At 41.8% G+C, this 19,047-nt stretch overlaps 1 protein-coding gene across 1 annotated transcript; it reads right to left on the reverse strand.

Moving 5' to 3' along the window:
- Window positions 1-89: 89 nt before the first annotated feature.
- kdm5c (lysine (K)-specific demethylase 5C) lies at window positions 90-18,211 on the reverse strand. The gene is given in 29 exon segments (XM_051071366.1): window positions 90-1,155; window positions 1,274-1,462; window positions 2,952-3,151; window positions 3,254-3,296; window positions 3,493-3,780; window positions 3,782-4,252; window positions 4,351-4,479; window positions 4,658-4,837; window positions 4,957-5,095; window positions 5,227-5,609; window positions 5,698-5,788; window positions 5,862-6,009; window positions 6,098-6,222; window positions 6,346-6,527; window positions 6,706-6,900; window positions 6,998-7,117; window positions 7,200-7,362; window positions 7,538-7,719; window positions 7,952-8,110; window positions 8,222-8,341; window positions 8,456-8,614; window positions 9,021-9,301; window positions 9,552-9,675; window positions 14,358-14,492; window positions 14,629-14,799; window positions 14,902-15,024; window positions 15,111-15,188; window positions 16,414-16,561; window positions 17,798-18,211. Coding segments are annotated over 29 exon segments (4,752 nt in total). The 5' UTR covers window positions 17,815-18,211; the 3' UTR covers window positions 90-1,146.
- Between the last annotated feature and the right edge of the window lie 836 nt (window positions 18,212-19,047).

Consider the following 19,047-nt stretch of genomic DNA (forward strand, 5'->3'; position numbering starts at 1 on the left):
TGTGGTGTAATTAATGCCATGTATCGAGATTTTAACAATTCAATGTGACAAAATCCAGTAAGGAGCTTGAGAAATAATGAGACAACGTATCCTAAACAATTCTAAACCTTTATTTTTCTAACAAGAGTGAAAAGAAACAAAGGCAACATTAAAATGAAAAGTTTATACACAAACTCACGACAACTGTGTGTCTGCAATATCAATAATAATAATAATAATAATATAATTTGAACCCAGAAAACAAAATAATTTGTGACAAAGTGAGTTACAGTGAAGTTACCTTAATCTTAAGAGAGAACGACAGAGGGAGAAAAAGAGGTCAAATTGAAAAGGAATAAAACATGGAGTCAAGAAGATAGGAGATAAAAAAAAGGAAGGAAAAAAAAGCATCAAGTGAAGGAAAGGGAGGAGAAAGACAAAGCCAAGAGGTACAGATATCCATTCTGGGAAAGTAGCACCAAAAACATTAATGCCTGTTTTTAACACTTCCCAAAATTTACTCAAAATGCATATTCCCCCCTCAAAACAGCATCAAACACAAGATTCAATACAACTAAAAAAATACAAGTGTAACCACGATGCTGTTATCTAAGATCAGCTTTCAAAAACCCTCTGCTGTACCTCAGCTTCAGGATTCATGCCCAAACAGAACTGTCTAAAGTAACCCATAGCTTATCCAACTTCAATGAGTGGGCTCAAGTGAAGTGAAACTGTGACTGCCGGTGCTGAGACAGGCTTCGGTTGAACTAGCATTTAATACAGTTGGGATAACATAGCATACTGACTGACCTCAGAGACAACTCTAGACCACAGACACTCCTATTACAGTTAAGTCCCACATCGGTCCAACACAGTCTTAACATGTTCACAGGGGAAAATGGATCCAGGGGAGGTGGAGAATAAAGTTTGGGTGGGGTGAAGATACGTCTGAGTTAAGGATGAGACAGTGGAGTGTAGAAGAAGAGTCATTGCTCTGTTAGTGTCTGAATGTACGAATGAAGAATGAGAAGGAAGGGTACGGGGGTTGGGTGGGTGGGGATGTCCTGCATCTTTCTATAACTTGACACGGTTTTCTGGCACAGAAATGCTCTGTCCTTTCAACTCCTCTGACTAATCCATTTAAACAGAGCTCCAGCGTCGACTATATCACAAAATCTGTCAAAGAAAAAAAAACAACTGATACTTCATTTTGAACAAATTCAAAACTTTAAAGCTGTTTCCAGACAATGAAAAGGGTGTAATTAAAGCAAAAATGAAATCAAGGGGCTGTTACCTCTGGTTGGGTCTGAACAGGTAAGTGAGGGGAGGGGCTGTGGCTGAGGGGGCAGGTTTTCTTTGACTCAGAGGCGTCCAGTGACCTTTCTCCTGCTCCCTCCCCACTGCCACCTCTGTGGCTCTTTCGCTTCCTTTTGGAGTCCTTGGCTCGGCCGCGGCTGGTTCGTCTCTGCTCTTCAAGCTCAATCTGAGAGAGAGAAAGAGAAGGGACAACAGCATTAGAGAAGAGGCAACTGAGAACTAGGCAGAAATGTAAAATACTGGTAAACACAGCAACCTGACACAAGTAAATGATAGAAAAACATTTGAAATGGTGTTAGGACCTTGGGATAGCAGCTGCACGGTTATGGCTAAAATGATATCCACAATTATTGTTTACAATAATAATATAGATATATATACAATATAGATTTTGGGGACAAAATATTTTTATTGCACTTTCACACTGAATAAAAAGAGCACTGCTTTCACTTCCATGTGCTACAATCCTGCAAATTGAAGACTCGTCTTTATACACAGCTCATCTTCTAGAAGCAAAATATAAATAAAATTGTACCAAAACCTTTCACCCAAAATTAAAACAACAGAGCACCATCTTTACCCAGTGTATATTGGACACATACCTCTGGCCAAATGAAATGCCATTGCAGATTATTTCAGTCTGTCGTTGGGAGCTGGACAGATATTATGACGTGCTGTAAAATGTTGCAGTTATGGAGGAATCGATGCTGGGCAGAGACGGGGATTCAGTGAGGTAATGTTTGCGACGTTATTCCTCTCGGCCTTCATGCATTCGTCCTACTGCAGTTTGTGGTGTTTTTTCAGGTGGTTGAACTAATAGGTTGTGTTGCTTCGCGGCGATAGACGCAAATCTCATGCAGTCTTTGTGTATGATTCATTCCTGATAAACACCACTCGCCCTAAATCCGAAACACCTCTGAACAATGAATGAAGATCTGCTTCGAGGGACATTTAATTCTCGTTTTGTCAGTCTACTCTCTGCTGTTTCTCTGCTGCCGCTGCAGGGTGTGCATGCAGCTGCAGTGGACGGCTGTTAGTTTAGGGAGCGCTTGATTTGATATGCGGCAGAGTTTTCAACAAGCGGAATAAACATTTAAAGTGTCAATATCGCAGACGATCAGGATCATTTAATTGTGGAAAGCCAAAATCATGATTGCGATTGATTGTGTACTGTCCACATTTGAAAAACAGCTCTACCACCATCCTTAGAGCTCACTAATAAACATGTTGGGAAGGTTAGTGTAGCTCAGTTACATAGTGAATCTATACCTCAGCATATCAATCATTCAGTCACAATGGAATGAGGGAAGACGAGAGGCATTCCCTACAGCACCAACGTGATCCTCTATGCACACACAACATGCTACTGTAACACGTTTCTTTCAACATACTAAAACATGTATTGTATAATATGTAAATGTAAAATACAATGTGTAAAATTCTTATTATTTATTTGTTCCATTGTATATTTGTGTATTAATGTGGCTCCTTATTTTTAGGGGTAGTTTGCACTGTTACAGTTTTTGTTTTGAGATTCTATTGTTCAGTTTAATGTTACATGTTTTATGTCTGTCTTTGAATATCGCAACACTGGTGTTTGCCTAAAGAAATAAATGAGAATAATCCCCAAAAAGGTCAGAGGTTCTTTTGCTGACCTGAATGAGCGTGTGCAGCGTTTCTCTGGGTGGAACGGAGTTAGCTTGGAGGACTCTGTGGATGATGTGCGTCTGGTCCAAGGACACCTCCAGCAGATCTCCTTCCAGCTGTAGCTCCTCCAGCCGGACCCTGGTGGCCGGGGAAAGCTCCACTACCTGGCCTTTTAGCAAAGGCAGCAGGGGCAGCAGAGACCCAACACCTGAGAATTGTGCAGAGAAAACATTGTCAGGACTGGTGTCTGTGGGACAGAGTGACTGATGCCATTTCTGATCGTTATTTTGAGATTAACACACCGTCTTACCTGTAACATTTGACTTCTTGCTGATGCCATTTTCACATCCAGCCTGCGGGAAAACAAACATTGTAAAAAAACTGGGGCGAGGTGGACACAGTATGATAAAGAGATTAAGTCTGGAGTAGTAATGAAATTCATAGATTATCAGTTGTTATTCAACTCACAGAGCATGTAGTTAGTCAAGAGTTAGTAGCTTATTTCTAGTTTAACATTAGGATAAAGAGAGAAAAGAATAGGGTGTAAACCTGAGTGCCGTTGCTTTCCTTGGTGTTCTTTTTAGGTGAATTCTCCTCTGTAAGATCAATGACTCCGTCCTCTCCTTCCCCTCCCTCAGAGTCTGATAAAACTATCACTGAGCTCCCTTCTGTCTCCTTTTCCACATCTTTCTCTTTCTTTGCTTCATGATGGAGAGTCTCTTTGAGTTCCTGCAGCTTCTGAAGAGCCTGCTGCAGCTCTGTTGTCTCGAGCGCCTCTTTGGCTCGGCCCTGCCAGGTGATGGCCCTCTCTGTGAGACACTGCAGCGCCTCTCCCTCCAGGCAGACGCACCGGCAGCCTCTGCAGGGCTACAAGTAACGCCAGGATAGTCTCCAGGCGAGGGCGCCGTGACCGCTGGCACCGCGGACACAAGAAGCGCGAGTCCCAGTCCCACCAGCACAGGGGGTTAATTGGAGGTCCAGAGGAGGGGAGCAGGGAGGGGAAGGGAACACAGCCACCATGGAACCAGTCCTTACACAGATGGCAGCGGAGTTGAGGGGCACGAGGCTGCCCGGCGCACACACACACTGACTGAGGGGGGGTGGTGCAGGTGTGGTTACTGTTACCGTTCTCTTTTACAGAGTTCTCTGAGTGGCTGGATGTGTCTGTCTCCATGGTGTCATCCCACCTCCCATTCTCCTTGTCCTCCTTGTAACTTGCAGCATTAAGTCCAGATTTACACATGTTCAATTTCTGTAACCTCAGTAGTGCCTCCTTCTCCTGGTGCTCCCCTTCTTTGAATGCCATCACCTATAGTCAAGGCAAACATCAGGTAAACAACCACTATTCGGACAAAGAAACATAACTAAATCTTAAAGTGATTAAAAAGACATGTTGAGAAAACTTACAATAGCTGCAGGGTCCCTCAGGTCCTGAGCCGAAAGGCCCAGAGTGTTGGTATCAGAATCATCTAATGGCTCGTCCAATGGCTCCATCCGATCTCGTCTTTCTCTCCTTTTCGCACATGGACATAATACCTGCAACATCAACACTGGAGTTAAATGCATGCTCTCATGAAGGCTGTCTTACCATGAGCTTTTAAAGTGGAATGCTGCACTGATTTAAGTAGACAGATAATTTAATTTTGTAAAATGTTGTCAGAAATTCAGTTTATTGGAGTTTAATTTTATTTCCCATTTCCTCCATGTTGCCCACCTCTAGCAGACTGTGCTGGCTGCTCTTCTTCAGAAAGGTCTTGCTGGCTTTGTCCCTCCAAGAGTGAGCGCTGGCCACCTGCAGTTCCAGCTGCCTTAGCTCCTCCATGAAGACAGGCAAGTCCCTACCAATAGCCACCAGGCCCTCTAGGTCATCCAGGCACGGGTAATGCTCCCCATTCTACAAAAAAAGAATGAGTAATAACAAACAGTTTCAGAATCAATAGCAATGTCAGTACAGTATATTTCAGGGCCAATCTAAAAAACACCATAGGTTTTTGTTGTTGTTTTTTTTTTTACCTGGATTTCCTCTAAGTCTGTTACCCAGGCCCGTGCTCGTGTGAGACAGCCCTGTAGGGCCAGGATGTTGGGGAGCTTAACCGGTATGAGCTGGGCCTCATTTACTATTGCCTCCAGGGTGGAGAGAGGGTGCTTTTGCCTGGAAGAACAAACCCATGGTAAAGAAACTTTGACACCATCAAAACAGGATAGACTCGTTGTGAAATGATAATAATTCCTGCCGCAGGTGAAGTATAGAGAAAAATGTATGGTGTGGCTTGCCTGTCCTACCTTTGTTCTAGGCAGATCTGTGCTTTCTCCTCCCAGCGTTCTGCAATTGTGAGCAGCTCCTGAAGCTCTGCCATGGCTGTCTCAACAGACACACTTTGGGGCACGTTGCAGCCTGCCTCCATCAGGTTCCTCAACACATCCAATGTCACCTCCTGCCTCTCACCTCCCTCTGTGCCCAGGGTGCGCCTCACCTCTGTCAGCCAGTGACCCTGCTCCTTTAGGCCCTGAAGTAAACTACACTCTGGCACCACCACAGGCAGTTCGCCCCCCTGCTCCAACAACGTCTGCAATTGCTCAGGTGGTGGAGCGTCCCTCCTCCAGTCCCTGTCACTGACCAGTGCTTGAGCCTGGCTCTGGAAATCCTCCACTGTCCGCAAAACCGCCTTGAAAGTCAGAGAGCACAGAGGTAAACCTTGAGTACACTAAAATCTGAAAATACGAGCTAGTTTATTGACTGACATAATTTCTCACCTGCACTTCCTCCAGCTGGTTCATCACACAGGGCAGGTTTTGCATTGTTTCTACCAAAGTTTTCAGCTCTGCCAAGGTCATCTTACTTTCACTAAAAGACAGCAATATGTCAGTGCATGTAACTGAACAGATAGTGTAAACATTAACTCAGTGCTCCTTCTTACCTGGTCTTTGAGTCACTGAGGAGTTCAGTACTTGTCTTTTGGCAGTGCTCTATGTCTTTAAGAACAGTGTTTAGTTTCCGGAGAAGCTCATTATCTGGAAACTTTTTTTCTGCTGCTTCCATCTTCAGCATATCCAGGTCATCAATTCCTGCGATTCAGAAATCAATAAGTCTTGGCATGTTCTTTTATAATCACAACTTTTATGTTGAAACGATTCAGTTATGATGCTTTCCCACCTATCTTATTTCCCTCTTCTTGCTCAAGTGCCTCTTTTACTCTGTTGGCCCAGGAATCGAACGACTCCGATCGAACCTTTAATCGGTGTAACATGGCTAACAACTCATCCAGGGTATATCTGTACCTGTAAAGTAACAGAATAACAGCACAGATTAACATAGGTTTAGACAGAAAATTTCAATGTGGCATATTATGGCCAATCACTGCAAAGGATACACACATAAATAGCTGCACAAGAGGTTCATACCTGAGGTAGAGTTTTTCAGTGGGGCAGTTGCACAGATCCTGAGTGTGATAGAGACACACTAAACGCTCGGGGCAGTTTGAGCAGGCCAGAGCAGAAAGGAAGCAGGTGGTCTTGCATTTATCACACTGTCTCTCATCATCAGGCAGCAGCTCAAACGCCTCACGCTCTGCTTCAGTAATTCCCTGAAGGTACAACACATAGGTTTTATTAAACAATCAGAGTCTTTCCTGTACTCTCATAACAACACCACAATGTGAAACAAATCTGACACAACACCAAACTGAACTATCATTCGCTTACACAGATATAATGAATAAATGGAGAAATAAACATTCTTCAAGATTTATTTATTTGTCTCACCCTTTCCATCAGACCCTTCCGCAGCTTCCTCTCCTCCTGAACAATAATGAACATTTCCCGGTGTGTAGCTGCAGCCAGGTTAAGATCTAGTTTCTCTGGGCTGGCGGCCATTTTACAGGTGAGCTCCTCATGGGAGAATACACAATACCTCCTTAGACGTCGGTAGTGCTCAATACAGGAACGGCCGGCAGGCAGCTAAAAGAGAGAGAGAGAGAGAGAGAGGAATCAGTTTGATCATGCAGCCTTGTGAATGGTGTGAAATGACACCTTGAGACAGTACAAAGAGACATACCCAGTCTGCAGTGCAGAAGTTGACAGCTTCAGCAAAGTTATATCCCTGATTGAAACCACTGTGGTAGGCTCTGGGGAAGGTGATGACGAACTCGCCCGCACACTGGTTGGTGCGTACAACCTGCCAATCAGAAAACGTAGCGATAAGAAAACTTTTTAACAAACCATATTTCTGCTACGTGCATTTATGTGAGAGTACTGACCGGTACACCGTGAGCCATAAGGATATTGGGGTTCATGATGGTCACCAGCTGGTGCAGGAGGTCAGGCTGAAACTCAAACAGCTCTGGCGTCAGCTTCTTCATCACCTCCTCAAGTCGCTCAGCTGCTACAGAGGGAACTCCATACCACGTCTTGGGTTCACCCCTTCAGATGAAGGTTATATGGGAAGTGAAGAACATAGAGGGAAGGTTATGTTATTTCACTTGAAACACCGTTTCACACATCATCATCATCATCATCATCATCATCATCATAGTCTACATTAAAATCTGCCAACCACATACAACTCCAACACAAACACACAACAAGCTGTCTGTACCAGTGCAGGTAGTTGATGGAGTAGCTCCAGTGATCCTCAATGTGCCAGCAGAAAGCTGAGAACACCATGCCCACATAAAGCCATGGCACCTTCATCCCAGAGATGTCTCCATTAATATGGCACAGGAGTGACTGTTCCAGCACTGGCATCACATTCAAGTTCCAGCCACAGCGAGCGTATTCCTGACAGAGGAGGGATGAGAGTGAGCTAAAAATAACCACTGGACTTTGATTGTGAACAGATTACAGGTACCATCTTAACTGAGGAGTGTTCTTATAATGGCCTGAATTCATTTTAGATCTTATTTACTAATTTTCCTTGAGTAGATTTCAACTCAAGTTATCTAAAGAACCTCACTCTATTCAGGACTGTGATTCAAGCAGTTTTTCTTTCACAAAACAACAATGCACATACCTCCTCTTCCTTTGTGAGCTTCCTCTTGCCATTGTTCATTGGGAAGCCACTGCCAAACTCTTTGGAGTGTATGTCCGCTCCGTACTCCACAGTCACGTCTTCTTCAATACTGCTGACTAACCTCCAGAACTCTCTCTCCACAAGCTCAGTGGGAACCATCTAAACAGGCAAAACCACACAAGCCAGAGATTAGTCTCTCATTTTCATCACCAGTGAGGGTAGAGCTGTGCTTCATAATGAATAGGTGATGTCTTGTGTGGGTGAGCTTACATGGACAGGCATGTTGAAGTAATCTGCTTTAAAGGCATCAGCCATTTCCCCAAAACTCTGCAGAGTGTACTCTCGTGTAGCTTGTTCAAAGCCAAATGCTTCCGCTGGCTTCTTGCACTCCTGTAAGTGAGAAAAAACAAAACAGAGAGAAATGTTGTGGGTTGGGAAAAACCTAACAAAGCATGCCATGAATATTACAAACACAACAAAGCGCTTTTAAACAATCTTCCCTACCTCTGCCACACACTTCGGACATCGCCAGTTCCCCTTGGGAGGATCAGTGAGTGGGGGTAGTAGACAGAAGGTGTGGTAATTATCGTCACATCCATCACACAGCAAGAGTTTCTCATCATCGTCTCCCCGACCGCACATTCGACACACAAAGGAATCCACCTTTAAAACAGTGAGAAGTGGAAAACATTGGTTCTTGGGCTTGAAGCTGGATGAGCGACAGTGCAGACAACCACAAGTGTCCCCATGGAGCACTGCTAACCTACTCTAGCACAGATACAATTCAAGCGCTTATATTGTGGGGGAAATAGAAGTCACTGTTCTGTCACAGATAAAAACACTGCAAACACATTAGAGTGACAAGTAATAAAGAGCACAGTGCATTGTGTTTTTAGCCCTATAAAATCATCTGACTTCTAAGTGGTAATTTATCAGACAAATATGTATGTAAACAGTGTTTCTGTCTCACTACCTTTGTTTTTTTTTTTTTTTTTAAATAATCAACTCAACTTTGTTACACTGAATTCAACTTTGACTGCCATCTGAGTGCATCCCATGGTGTACTTACACACTGCGGGTTGTTGAGGTTGCGTCTAAGCCTCATGGTCATTTTGGTGCAGGGTCTATTTCTATCATCTTCCTCCTCGTCGTTGTCTTTCCCGTCCTCTTCCTCTGGTTCTTCTTTCTTCACTTCTGATTTAATTGTGACACTGGGTGGAGGCATTTGGGGAGTAGATGTGCACCCTTCACTCTGCTTCTCCTGAGGCTCCAGTGGCTCTGCTTTGACTGGGGTATCACCAGGACCAGCTGACACGTTTTCTTTGATGGTAACAGTCTGAGGCAGCTCATCTAAGAAGGAGAGCACGGAGTGATCAGAATCAAAGGTTGTCTGTAATCACAGACAGCAAAATCTTTACAGCACAGGACTCCGACATGGCAGGATAGTTTTATCTAAACTGCTACTTTGGCTGCACGAAACTAATTGTTGTGGTCCAGTGTTACTTCCCAACTTCCAGGGTTACTATTGCCACACTTTAAAGTCCTTTCATTGCATGTGTCCAAGAGAGTGGTTTAATGAGGCTGTGGTCACGGCACTTACCTTTCTTCCTGATGCCTTTATCCCTCGCCACCAGTCCAAGTCCCATCATCTTCGGCCCTGCACCGTAGATCTGTAGCTTCTTCAGTTCTGGGTTCTTCTCTATGTCTTCCTCTGTTGGCTCAGGCTGTGGATAAAAGTACATTTTCATCATTAGGGGACAGACGGACGACAACTTCTCTCTAAAGCACACAGAGCAAAGCAAAGGGTTCTAGGCCAAATGCAGAACGAACAGTTAAAACATGAGAGCATAGCAATGCATCACAAGAAAGGATTGTGCCAGGTTAGAAAGTAAGGAGAAGTTAGCTTCAAGATTAAGACCCACCACCATAACACATAATCACCAGCAGTTGCAACCATACAGTTAGGATAAGGTGTCAGATTTTAGGGACTTTGATTCCAGGTTTTATGAAATCCTGATTTGTGCTCTTAGTGTGCTGTTTGGGTTAGAAAACAGTGATTTGAATAAAAGAAAAATATAAAACTATGCACAAGGTGAACATCCTCGTTTTATGAGTATTTTTGAGTTGGAGTTGTTCTGTTATTTACAAAAGCATGTTATGTATAATACCATAGTCAGCAATTCAAAAAGTGTGATTTAAAACGGGCAAAAGCATTTTTATATTACACTGGCTAACATTCTTGTGGCATCGTTCTCTCCTCTGTTCTCCCTGTGCGGGCTGTGTGTCCTCCCTCCACTGTGCGGGCCTCCATGTGTCTATCTATGTGTGTGTTTGAGGAGTTAAGTTGTACCCTTGTGTAAATGGTGATCGACAGTGAGCAGAGAGAGAGGCAAAAAAATCACCACTCAGAACCGGGTCTTGAGTTCCATCTCTAGTCTGCAGCATACTCCACATTATCAGCCGTTAATTATCAGCTAAAATTCCATTATCAGGACAAAAACTATAATTTCATTTCTTACTTACTGGCCACCAATCACTCATCCCTACTTTTGTTTCCAGTAACTTACTTTGGCACACTTCCCGCAGTTAAGAACCATGGTTGAAGTGAACGCTTTAATCATTTTAGACTTCCTCCCTTGCATTAGCACAATTATAACGTTTCAGTTTCACTAATTTGGTAACAGTTTTGTGCACTAGTTCCAGTCGTCCATATGATTGCAAACATCGGCAATGTAGAGGGAAACACAGATCTTAACGTCACTTTCAGTAAGGAGTTATTAGAACTGAAAAGAACATAAAAGCAGAACAAAATTCATGGTTTTAATATATTTAGAACATGTTGCATCTCATAACTCTCCTAACATCCCTTTTAAGGAGCTTTCACTATGAAAGTTTAGTCCTCATCTGGGAGAGCTAACAGTTTAATAACATGGACACTCTGATAAACAAGCCAAAACCAGTAGCCTACATGGACACAACCTGTATTCCCACAGCAAGAAAATCCTTGCATGCATGTCATGACCACATTATTAGTGCCATTCACAGCACAAGAGTGGGACACATACAATGCCATTCAAGGTACCATTTGAGATTCTTTTCCATGGGGGGCATGTTTGTTTTGAACTTTTCCACTTGCATGCAGCTGCACCTTAAGTCATGCAGGCGTTACTCTGGCTTCCCATACGATGTTCTATATTTCCTGCATACACTGAAAATGTGCATTTGGACTTGTTGACAAAGGGACTATGCAAGTGGGATGGGGACTGAAAGCAGTAGACCAAAAAAAACACATCAGGTGGACTTGATGGTGGGGGGCAATCAACCTAGGGTTTGGCCAAGGGAGACACTAAGTAAAACAACAATTATGCGTTCAAAAAAAGTAACACTCCAGAGCTTTAATATTTTACCATCTGTCATCAGACCATAATGCTCTGTTAGCGAAAGCCTATTAACTTAAAACTACTGGGGTCTTCTGTGTGAGTGCACCCAAAAGAGAACGCATGCAGCCAAAGTCTTAGCTGCTGTGGTGAGTTGACAGCAAGGCAAAACAACACAAGTGCAAAGGCACACAGACAGCCCAAGCCAAGTACAACCACAGAGAAAGAGCATGAGTGAAAGAGAGAAAGCTAAAGAGCGCATCAGCCAAACACCACGACTAGAAAACTGTTTGGCAATTTGGGATAAAGTGAAATGTTTCCTCAGGAGTTTACAGTGAACTGTGACATTTAAGACATTCGAAATGTTAGACCTCAGCAACCTTTGCACTATGATTTAAATTTGCTTACATTCATAAATTTTAAATCTATATTATGATCTCTGAAACCATGGTGACAAGGCCGCAAATCATCTCATCCAACATAAGACCACAAACTTTTAATAACTGCTCTAGAGCCTGTTCATGAAGAACAAACAGCTTAAATAAAAAGATGAGAACAGGCCAGGGACAATTTCCTCTCTTTGTTCATTGTCTGCTCTAGAAAACAAAGTGTACGTATTGTTATAATGTCACAGAGGATTTTTATGGCAGTCATGTGAGCCTATTATAGGTTGCCACCCACTACACATCAGTGGTATGACTGCATGTTAATGAAAATGTTTTAGTGGTTAGTTGAAATAAAAAAAACAAAACATCTAGACAACTTCAGAAGGGGTGAGGTGGTCTAGGAAAAGAGGCAGGAAGAGAGCGGGGGCGGGAGGTGAGCTCATATGCTCTAGAGGCAGTACCGCAGAGATGAGTTGAGAGCCAGTGGTGAGAGGATGGGGGGCCAGATCCTCTGGACCCTGCAAGGGGAGACAATAACAGCAACAATAAACTAAGACAAGAGGAAAAAAGGAGATGAGAGAGGGAGGGAGAGAGCCTGGAGAGAACAGAGCCAGTAGTTGTAGGAGAAATATCACTGGGACACATCATGAGACAAGGGTCACATTTGACGTAGGACATATTAAGTCCAACAGGAAACTTTGTGGATCCAGATACTAAGGTCTTACTTTCAAATTCTCCTCCAGATGTTGTTGGTAAAAATCAGTCAAGTATTTTTTGCATTTATGGGATATGTAGTAATGTTTTGTACCATTTAAGATTAGTTTTGTTTACACTGCAGTCTGATAGAACAGTATGTTGCCAGACATCGGTTGATACATTTCAATGTCTTGAAAATTTAAGCTAGATTAAATGCTACTTGGAAAATAATGACTGTTCTTAAATTGATGCTGACTCTGTACGTTGTCACCAACAACTGATGGGTGATTCTGCAGTAGCACCAACATGATTTATTTGGAATGGGGCAGCTTAGGAACCAAACAGAAATGAGGCTGGAGAGGTGTTTTTGCAAGTTTGTGACATGCATGTTGCCTGGCTACTGACATGTTACTGAAGTAAGCTTATGTCCAGCTAATGGCAACATTATCAAAAAACTATCTTCTGGATCTGAAATTGGATCCTTTTGTATGTTATGATTAATAAAGAAATTTTAAAACCTAAAACCTGGTACTGCCCTATATAAGATATTTAAGTAATGAAAACAAAAAATGTACGAATAGCAAATGCACTGGATTTCATATGGAAGCCCATTACTTTCAATTACTTTACTTTTTTACTTATTTTTCAGTTAGTGTCAATCATCTGATGAAATCTTAAGACACATTTTTTTTTCAAAAATCTGAATCAAACTTAGTTTTGTTCCTATTAATTCAGCTAAATATATATATACAACTAAAAATGCAAAACAAAAAATGTAGGGGGTTAAGTGTAGAAAATGAAGCATCATTAGCTTGCATGTAACAAGCATGAGATAACAGAATGTAAGGGTGGTCCAGACATTGTGCTGTGTATTAGCAACATTAAGGTTTAAAAAAAAAAAAAAAAAAGTTTTGTAAAAATATGTGGCTTATGAAATAAACAGCTGTGTTCTTACTTCAGGGATGGTAGAAAAGTGGATGAAACAAAGCAGAGAATGAAATAAGCCACGAAGTAGAGGGCAGAAACAGCAGAATTAAGCACAGCAGCATGGCAGGATGGAAATTAAGCAAGCTGGGATGCGCTCTGAGTGCACGGTCACATTTTCCCAACACTGCACTGTAACTCATGCACCAGGGGCACATGGATAAGCACAGAGACACAGTTAATAACAAGACAGTATGGTACACACTAGAAGATTGTGTGTAGATTCTTGGCTTGACTTTTTGTTAGCCTGTAATGATAGAAACTCTGTTGCTACTCATTTGGCTGATTAGAAGGCAGATATTAAAACTGTTAAATGGTAATAAAACTTTTAATGTTAACAAAAATCATAAGAGACAGTCAGTCTTTTATGTTTGCAGCTCAGTTCAGATCACCAAATAATACGTATATATCTACTGTACACTGATTAAAGTCCTGGAAAGAAAAGATTTCTTTGCTATTACAACATAAAAACACACTGTAGTTTGCGCATTAATTAGCAGAACATCAATGTATTGTCAAATGAAATTGTGATTATAGGACTGCAATAATTAAGACAACAAATACAGATATTATTGTCAGTGGTGATTTTGTTATGTGATTTAAGTGCTGTGGGAACCCATCACTGATAAAACAATAAGGACAACCTGAATACCTGGTCATTAAATTCATGTGAAGGTTGAAAGTCACACCTTTAATGATGTAGCGCTGCTGAAAGAAATTCCCCTTTAACAAATCAGTTGCACTAAATTGCCACAAATTTTGTGGTCTTGAAAAGCGGCTATATAAAACTAAAATTTTATTTCACTCTAATTAAACCTTTTCTTGATTTTGAGGCGGCAAGGCACATTTGGAAATGTCATCCAAAGACCTATTTAAGTGATAAAGTACAGTTCAGTGCAGTGTTACTGCAATCAGGTATGCAAATTTACTGAATGACAAGTAAGGATAGGTAGTGTTACTCACATCAGGCTGGCAGCGGTTTGCTCTGCGCCCATAACTGCTCATTTTGGATGGCTGCACAGACTGTCGCAGGGGGATGGAGTGGGGCTTGTACTCTTTGTCCACATCCTCACCATCATAGTGCTTTGGCTTGCAATGCTAGAGATGACATAAAAACACAGAATTTAAAACATGTCCCGACATCATGCACATGACCTACCACAGTAAGATTCCTAACTAATAATTGATCACCCCTGGTAACACAAAGAGGAGAGCAAAGAATGTGTGGTGATACCGGCAGGCTGGCACCAGACTGGAACATTTCAAAGGGGTAGACGATCCTCTCGTAGTGTGAGCGCAGCAGAGAACCTATGTTCTTGCCAGGAGGGTAGCCAAGCCTCTGGGCCACTCGAGCCCAACGCCGTTCCTTACAGACCATCTCAAAACCTCCTTCATCTGTCACAATCTGGGGGAAAAAATACCATTTTAGCAAATCATAGAAAAGGGAACAAAGAACAACATCTACTTTAAAAATGTTTTCTCTGAGTAAAAATCAGTTAACACTCACCTTTGACAGGCTGAAAAGATCGAGGATACGCCTTTCAATGTGTGGGATTTTCAAGGAGGATCCCTGGATCTCCCAAAACCTGGCAATGCGGTCTAAATAATTAAGCTTCACTCTGGTCTCCGCCTAAAAGGAGATGCATGAGGGACCACCATGATTACTATGGCCAGCTCCATGAAAATCTGTCAAAAAAGTAAAGACAAAGAACTTACCTCCAGCTCATTCAGCCTTTGGATACGGGGTGTGAAGTGGAAGCTGTCCAGCTCCACTGAAAATGGTGGTTGCCAGTCCTGTGTAGGAGCAAAGATATACGATTGAACTTGTAAGCCTACATGCTAAAACAACAACTTAAGTAATTTCTGCTTCAGTGCCAACCTCTATCATTCAAAGAGCTTACTGAAAAAAGCAAATGAACATGGACATGGGAGATTAATCAGATGGTGAGCTTAGTTTAGGCTTAACCCTGGTTTAACCCTGTCTTTCAGGCTCAAGAACTTGGCTCAGCTTTAACTGTGAGGGATAACCAAAGCCGCGTATTAAAAAGCAAGTGAAATTCACACTATCAACTATTAAATGCCTATCATCTAACCAATCAATTCTGAGGAAATTATAATTCCTGCAAGATGATATAGGAAAAATGCTGCACTGTCAGTAATGTGACTTGCATTTAGTAGAACTACTACTTTATGTATAACTGTATATTTATGTCCACTGAGCTCTGAAGATGAACAGTGAGAAAGGTTTAATTTGCAATCCTACCCCATTTGCATTTTCCTCCACTAGTCCCTTCAATCCTATGCTGCAAACAGCTTTACTTTTGTTAAATGTTTTATTCTATGATGTAACCATGCGGTGTATTGTTTATACTGTGCTTGTTATAGCTGTTAGCTAATGATATAGGTTATGAGAGAAGCATAAAATGTAATTTATGGAACATAAATGCAACTGAACATGGGTGTAAATCTTGTTTTAGCTGGTGTATATATATAAAAAAAATTACTTTTTAAAGACAGCTTTTTTGTTTAGTTTTTCTGTAAATCTATATTTAACACTGCTAACTTATTGTTTTTGCCTTTGCAACAACACAGACATCCATGGGAATCATTCATTTGATCTCATCTAATGGCCTTTTTTGGTTAATGTTGCACAGAGCAAAATTAATGTTAAAAATGACATGTTCACATTTAGAGTAGCACTACATGTGAAAACTAACTCTGTCAGACTGGTTATACAGGATCACAGAGTCATGTTTTGTAAGGCCCGCTAACTCAAAGAAAGCCTGACAAAGCAAAACAAAATGATAAAAATAGATCTATATCACTCTGGTCACCAGAATTGATGGAGCCCTCAGGTGATAAGTGAAAAATCTTGAAAAACTTACACAGCAAGTTAGTGTTTCTTGGACCTAATAATTCTACATAAGTACTTTAGGCCCTGTGAATGTCACACGTTATACACAGAACACAGAGAACATGCCATTTCTTCAACACAACCCAAGCATAAGCAAATATTTACTGGTGGAGGTCGAATTTTGCAGATTCCTGACTTCTCTGCAATTGGACGTATCTTGGCGATGTAGCCCAGGGGATCCTGAAACTCCTCCCATGACGGCTCAAACACTGGACACTCCGGAGGAGGTACAAACTCTTCCCCTTCCATTGCCCTGACAACAGGAAGATCGACAGTGCAAAACAAGTTAATTAAATCTAGCTAGACTCACTAATGGGTACAACAATATCACACAACATCCCAGAGAACATCCTGTGTATAAAAATCTTGTTGTTACTTTGTAGAGAACAACTTAAAAGCCTAAAACCTTGCACGCAATTTAAACTCACATCTTTACAAAATAATGACCTCCACATATTGTGGGATAGTTTTGATGGGTGTAAAGAAAAACAGTGAATACTAAAGAAGTCTGTTAATTGGTCAGCATTTTGTATTCAGAAATTACATTTAACTATACCAAAGTATCTGTGGACTGATGCAACATAACAAAGTCAATGAAATACTCAATGTTAAGTAAAATGGCCCAGAGTATGAGAAAAAAAACATACCATAAACTTAGTACAAAAGGTTACAGCATTTGTTTACACTTGCCAAATCATTACTTCCTGGCCTAGCACAGCATCGTAAAATTGCCAGCTTTAGAAGTACAACAGTTAGTTCCTCTATATTCGTCATGGTTTATCAGTTCACTCAACATTTTAGGTAACTGTCAATAACAGGAAACATGGGGAATCACAGAATGAGGATTTTGTTGCCCTCAAAGTGATCCTTGTTAAAAACCCCTCCCCCAACATCAGAAACAACAAAACAAATGCCATGCTCTGGTGAGTCAACAAGACCTACTGTGGAAGGGGAGACAGTTTTTAGTGATGCTTTATCAGTTGCAATACAGAACAACTATCAAATAATTCAAAAACAAAGGTGATGGAAACATTTTTGCAAGCATTTGAGCAATAAGCACTGCTTTGTGAAATGTGTGTTAAGTGTAAGAGTCACAGAAGAGAGTTCTATTCAATGTGTCTTGAGACATTCCCTATACAAGTCATATCAAAAACCAAAAGATCTTGATGCTGGGACCTCAGTGGCATGTATCCCATCTATCTGATTCTGAATGGGCCTTCAGACAAACAATGGCGTGGAGGCCATGAACCCTAAGGTATAGAAGGCCATGCAGGCATCACTACTCGCAAGTGGGCTGGACTAGATTAATTAGAAAGCTTTTGTGAGACAAATGACAACAAATACACGGTTACTCGAGTGAGGATACCAAGTAGTCACACTTAGATGTCATTGTTGTTAAATTCACTCATTAATACACAAATTTGTTAGCTGACAACTGTTAGCTACTAGCTACTAAACTTGGGAGAACTGGCGTTAAAACTAACCTTACCTTCCAGCGACAGCCATAACGAGAAAAATAAAGAAAAAAAAGATTCCCTTAATTCAGTTTTGTATGGTGGGTCAGCTAGGTGTCAGTCATTTCCCCTCCTCCGGCAATCATGAAAACTATTTGTGTCTATTGTTCATCTATCAGAGGAGATAACGCCGCTTACAGCTAACGTTAGCACTGAGGCCTCCACTTTTTCTCAGCTCAGTCCCATCGCCCACGGTATTAGGTAACTAGCTAGCATTAGTTAGCCAACGTTAACTGGGTGGCTGGGGAAACTAAGTCAACAATATAGCCGCAGACAAGCCAACCCACATTCTCAAATCGACCGTAACAACCAGCAAGTTAACGCTACTCTTATACATGTTATGGGCAAGAAGAAATCGCACATTATCTGTTGACCCCTTAGCACTACAATGTCTCGTTGCATTCCCGTAACTGACCCGAAGACACCTCGATGTCCCGGGGTATGATAGGGCTGGTGGCCGCTCTCCTGCCTCTGTTGTTGTGGTGACTGGTGGTTAGCTAGCGTTGGCCAGCTGTGCTCGGTCCAGTTGGCTAGCTACCGTTGCTAGCAAAGTTGACCGTTTTTCAGCCTCGGTTCTCCATATACTCCGCTCTGCCAAACAACACGGGTTCAAAACATGGGTGGCCGAGGTTCGTTTAATAGTAAACAAGAGTCTCAAACTTTATCACTTATGTCGTTATCAATCATATTCCGACCAACATCATCACTCTCTTCAGGCCATCCTATCTTTCTTGACGAGACGCCATCTTAGTTTTTTCTCACGACCGCAGCACAACCCCAAATCTTCACACCACGTCCGTCACGTTTACTCCCTGAAAGTAGTGCCCACGTACGCAAATAAAAGCCTTGCAATTACAGCGGTGATGAGCGGTGGTGGGAGAGCCAACGTATGCTGAGGCAAAACGTTACAACACCGCAATGGAGGCATAGTCCCAGTACAAGTAAATTACAGTAAATAAAACAAAACGTTCTGATGAGGGAGGGATGTCGATGTGCCAAATCATTATCTTATTCTTCTTGTACTATTATTTATCTAGACAGAACTGGTCGAGATGAAGTGAAACTGACCCTCTTATATGCTGTTTAGATGTCATAACGTGGTATAATTTATGACTTCCGTGTGCTTTTCTAGATTTATATTTGATTTAGGTTGTCAAAATTAAGCAAAATCACAATATTTTAATCTGAAGTGTAATGTAGCATAAATTTGAACTTAGATAGCCTC

Source organism: Lates calcarifer, linkage group LG6 (assembly GCF_001640805.2).
Source record: "Lates calcarifer isolate ASB-BC8 linkage group LG6, TLL_Latcal_v3, whole genome shotgun sequence".
Taxonomy (NCBI): Eukaryota; Metazoa; Chordata; class Actinopteri; family Centropomidae; genus Lates; species Lates calcarifer.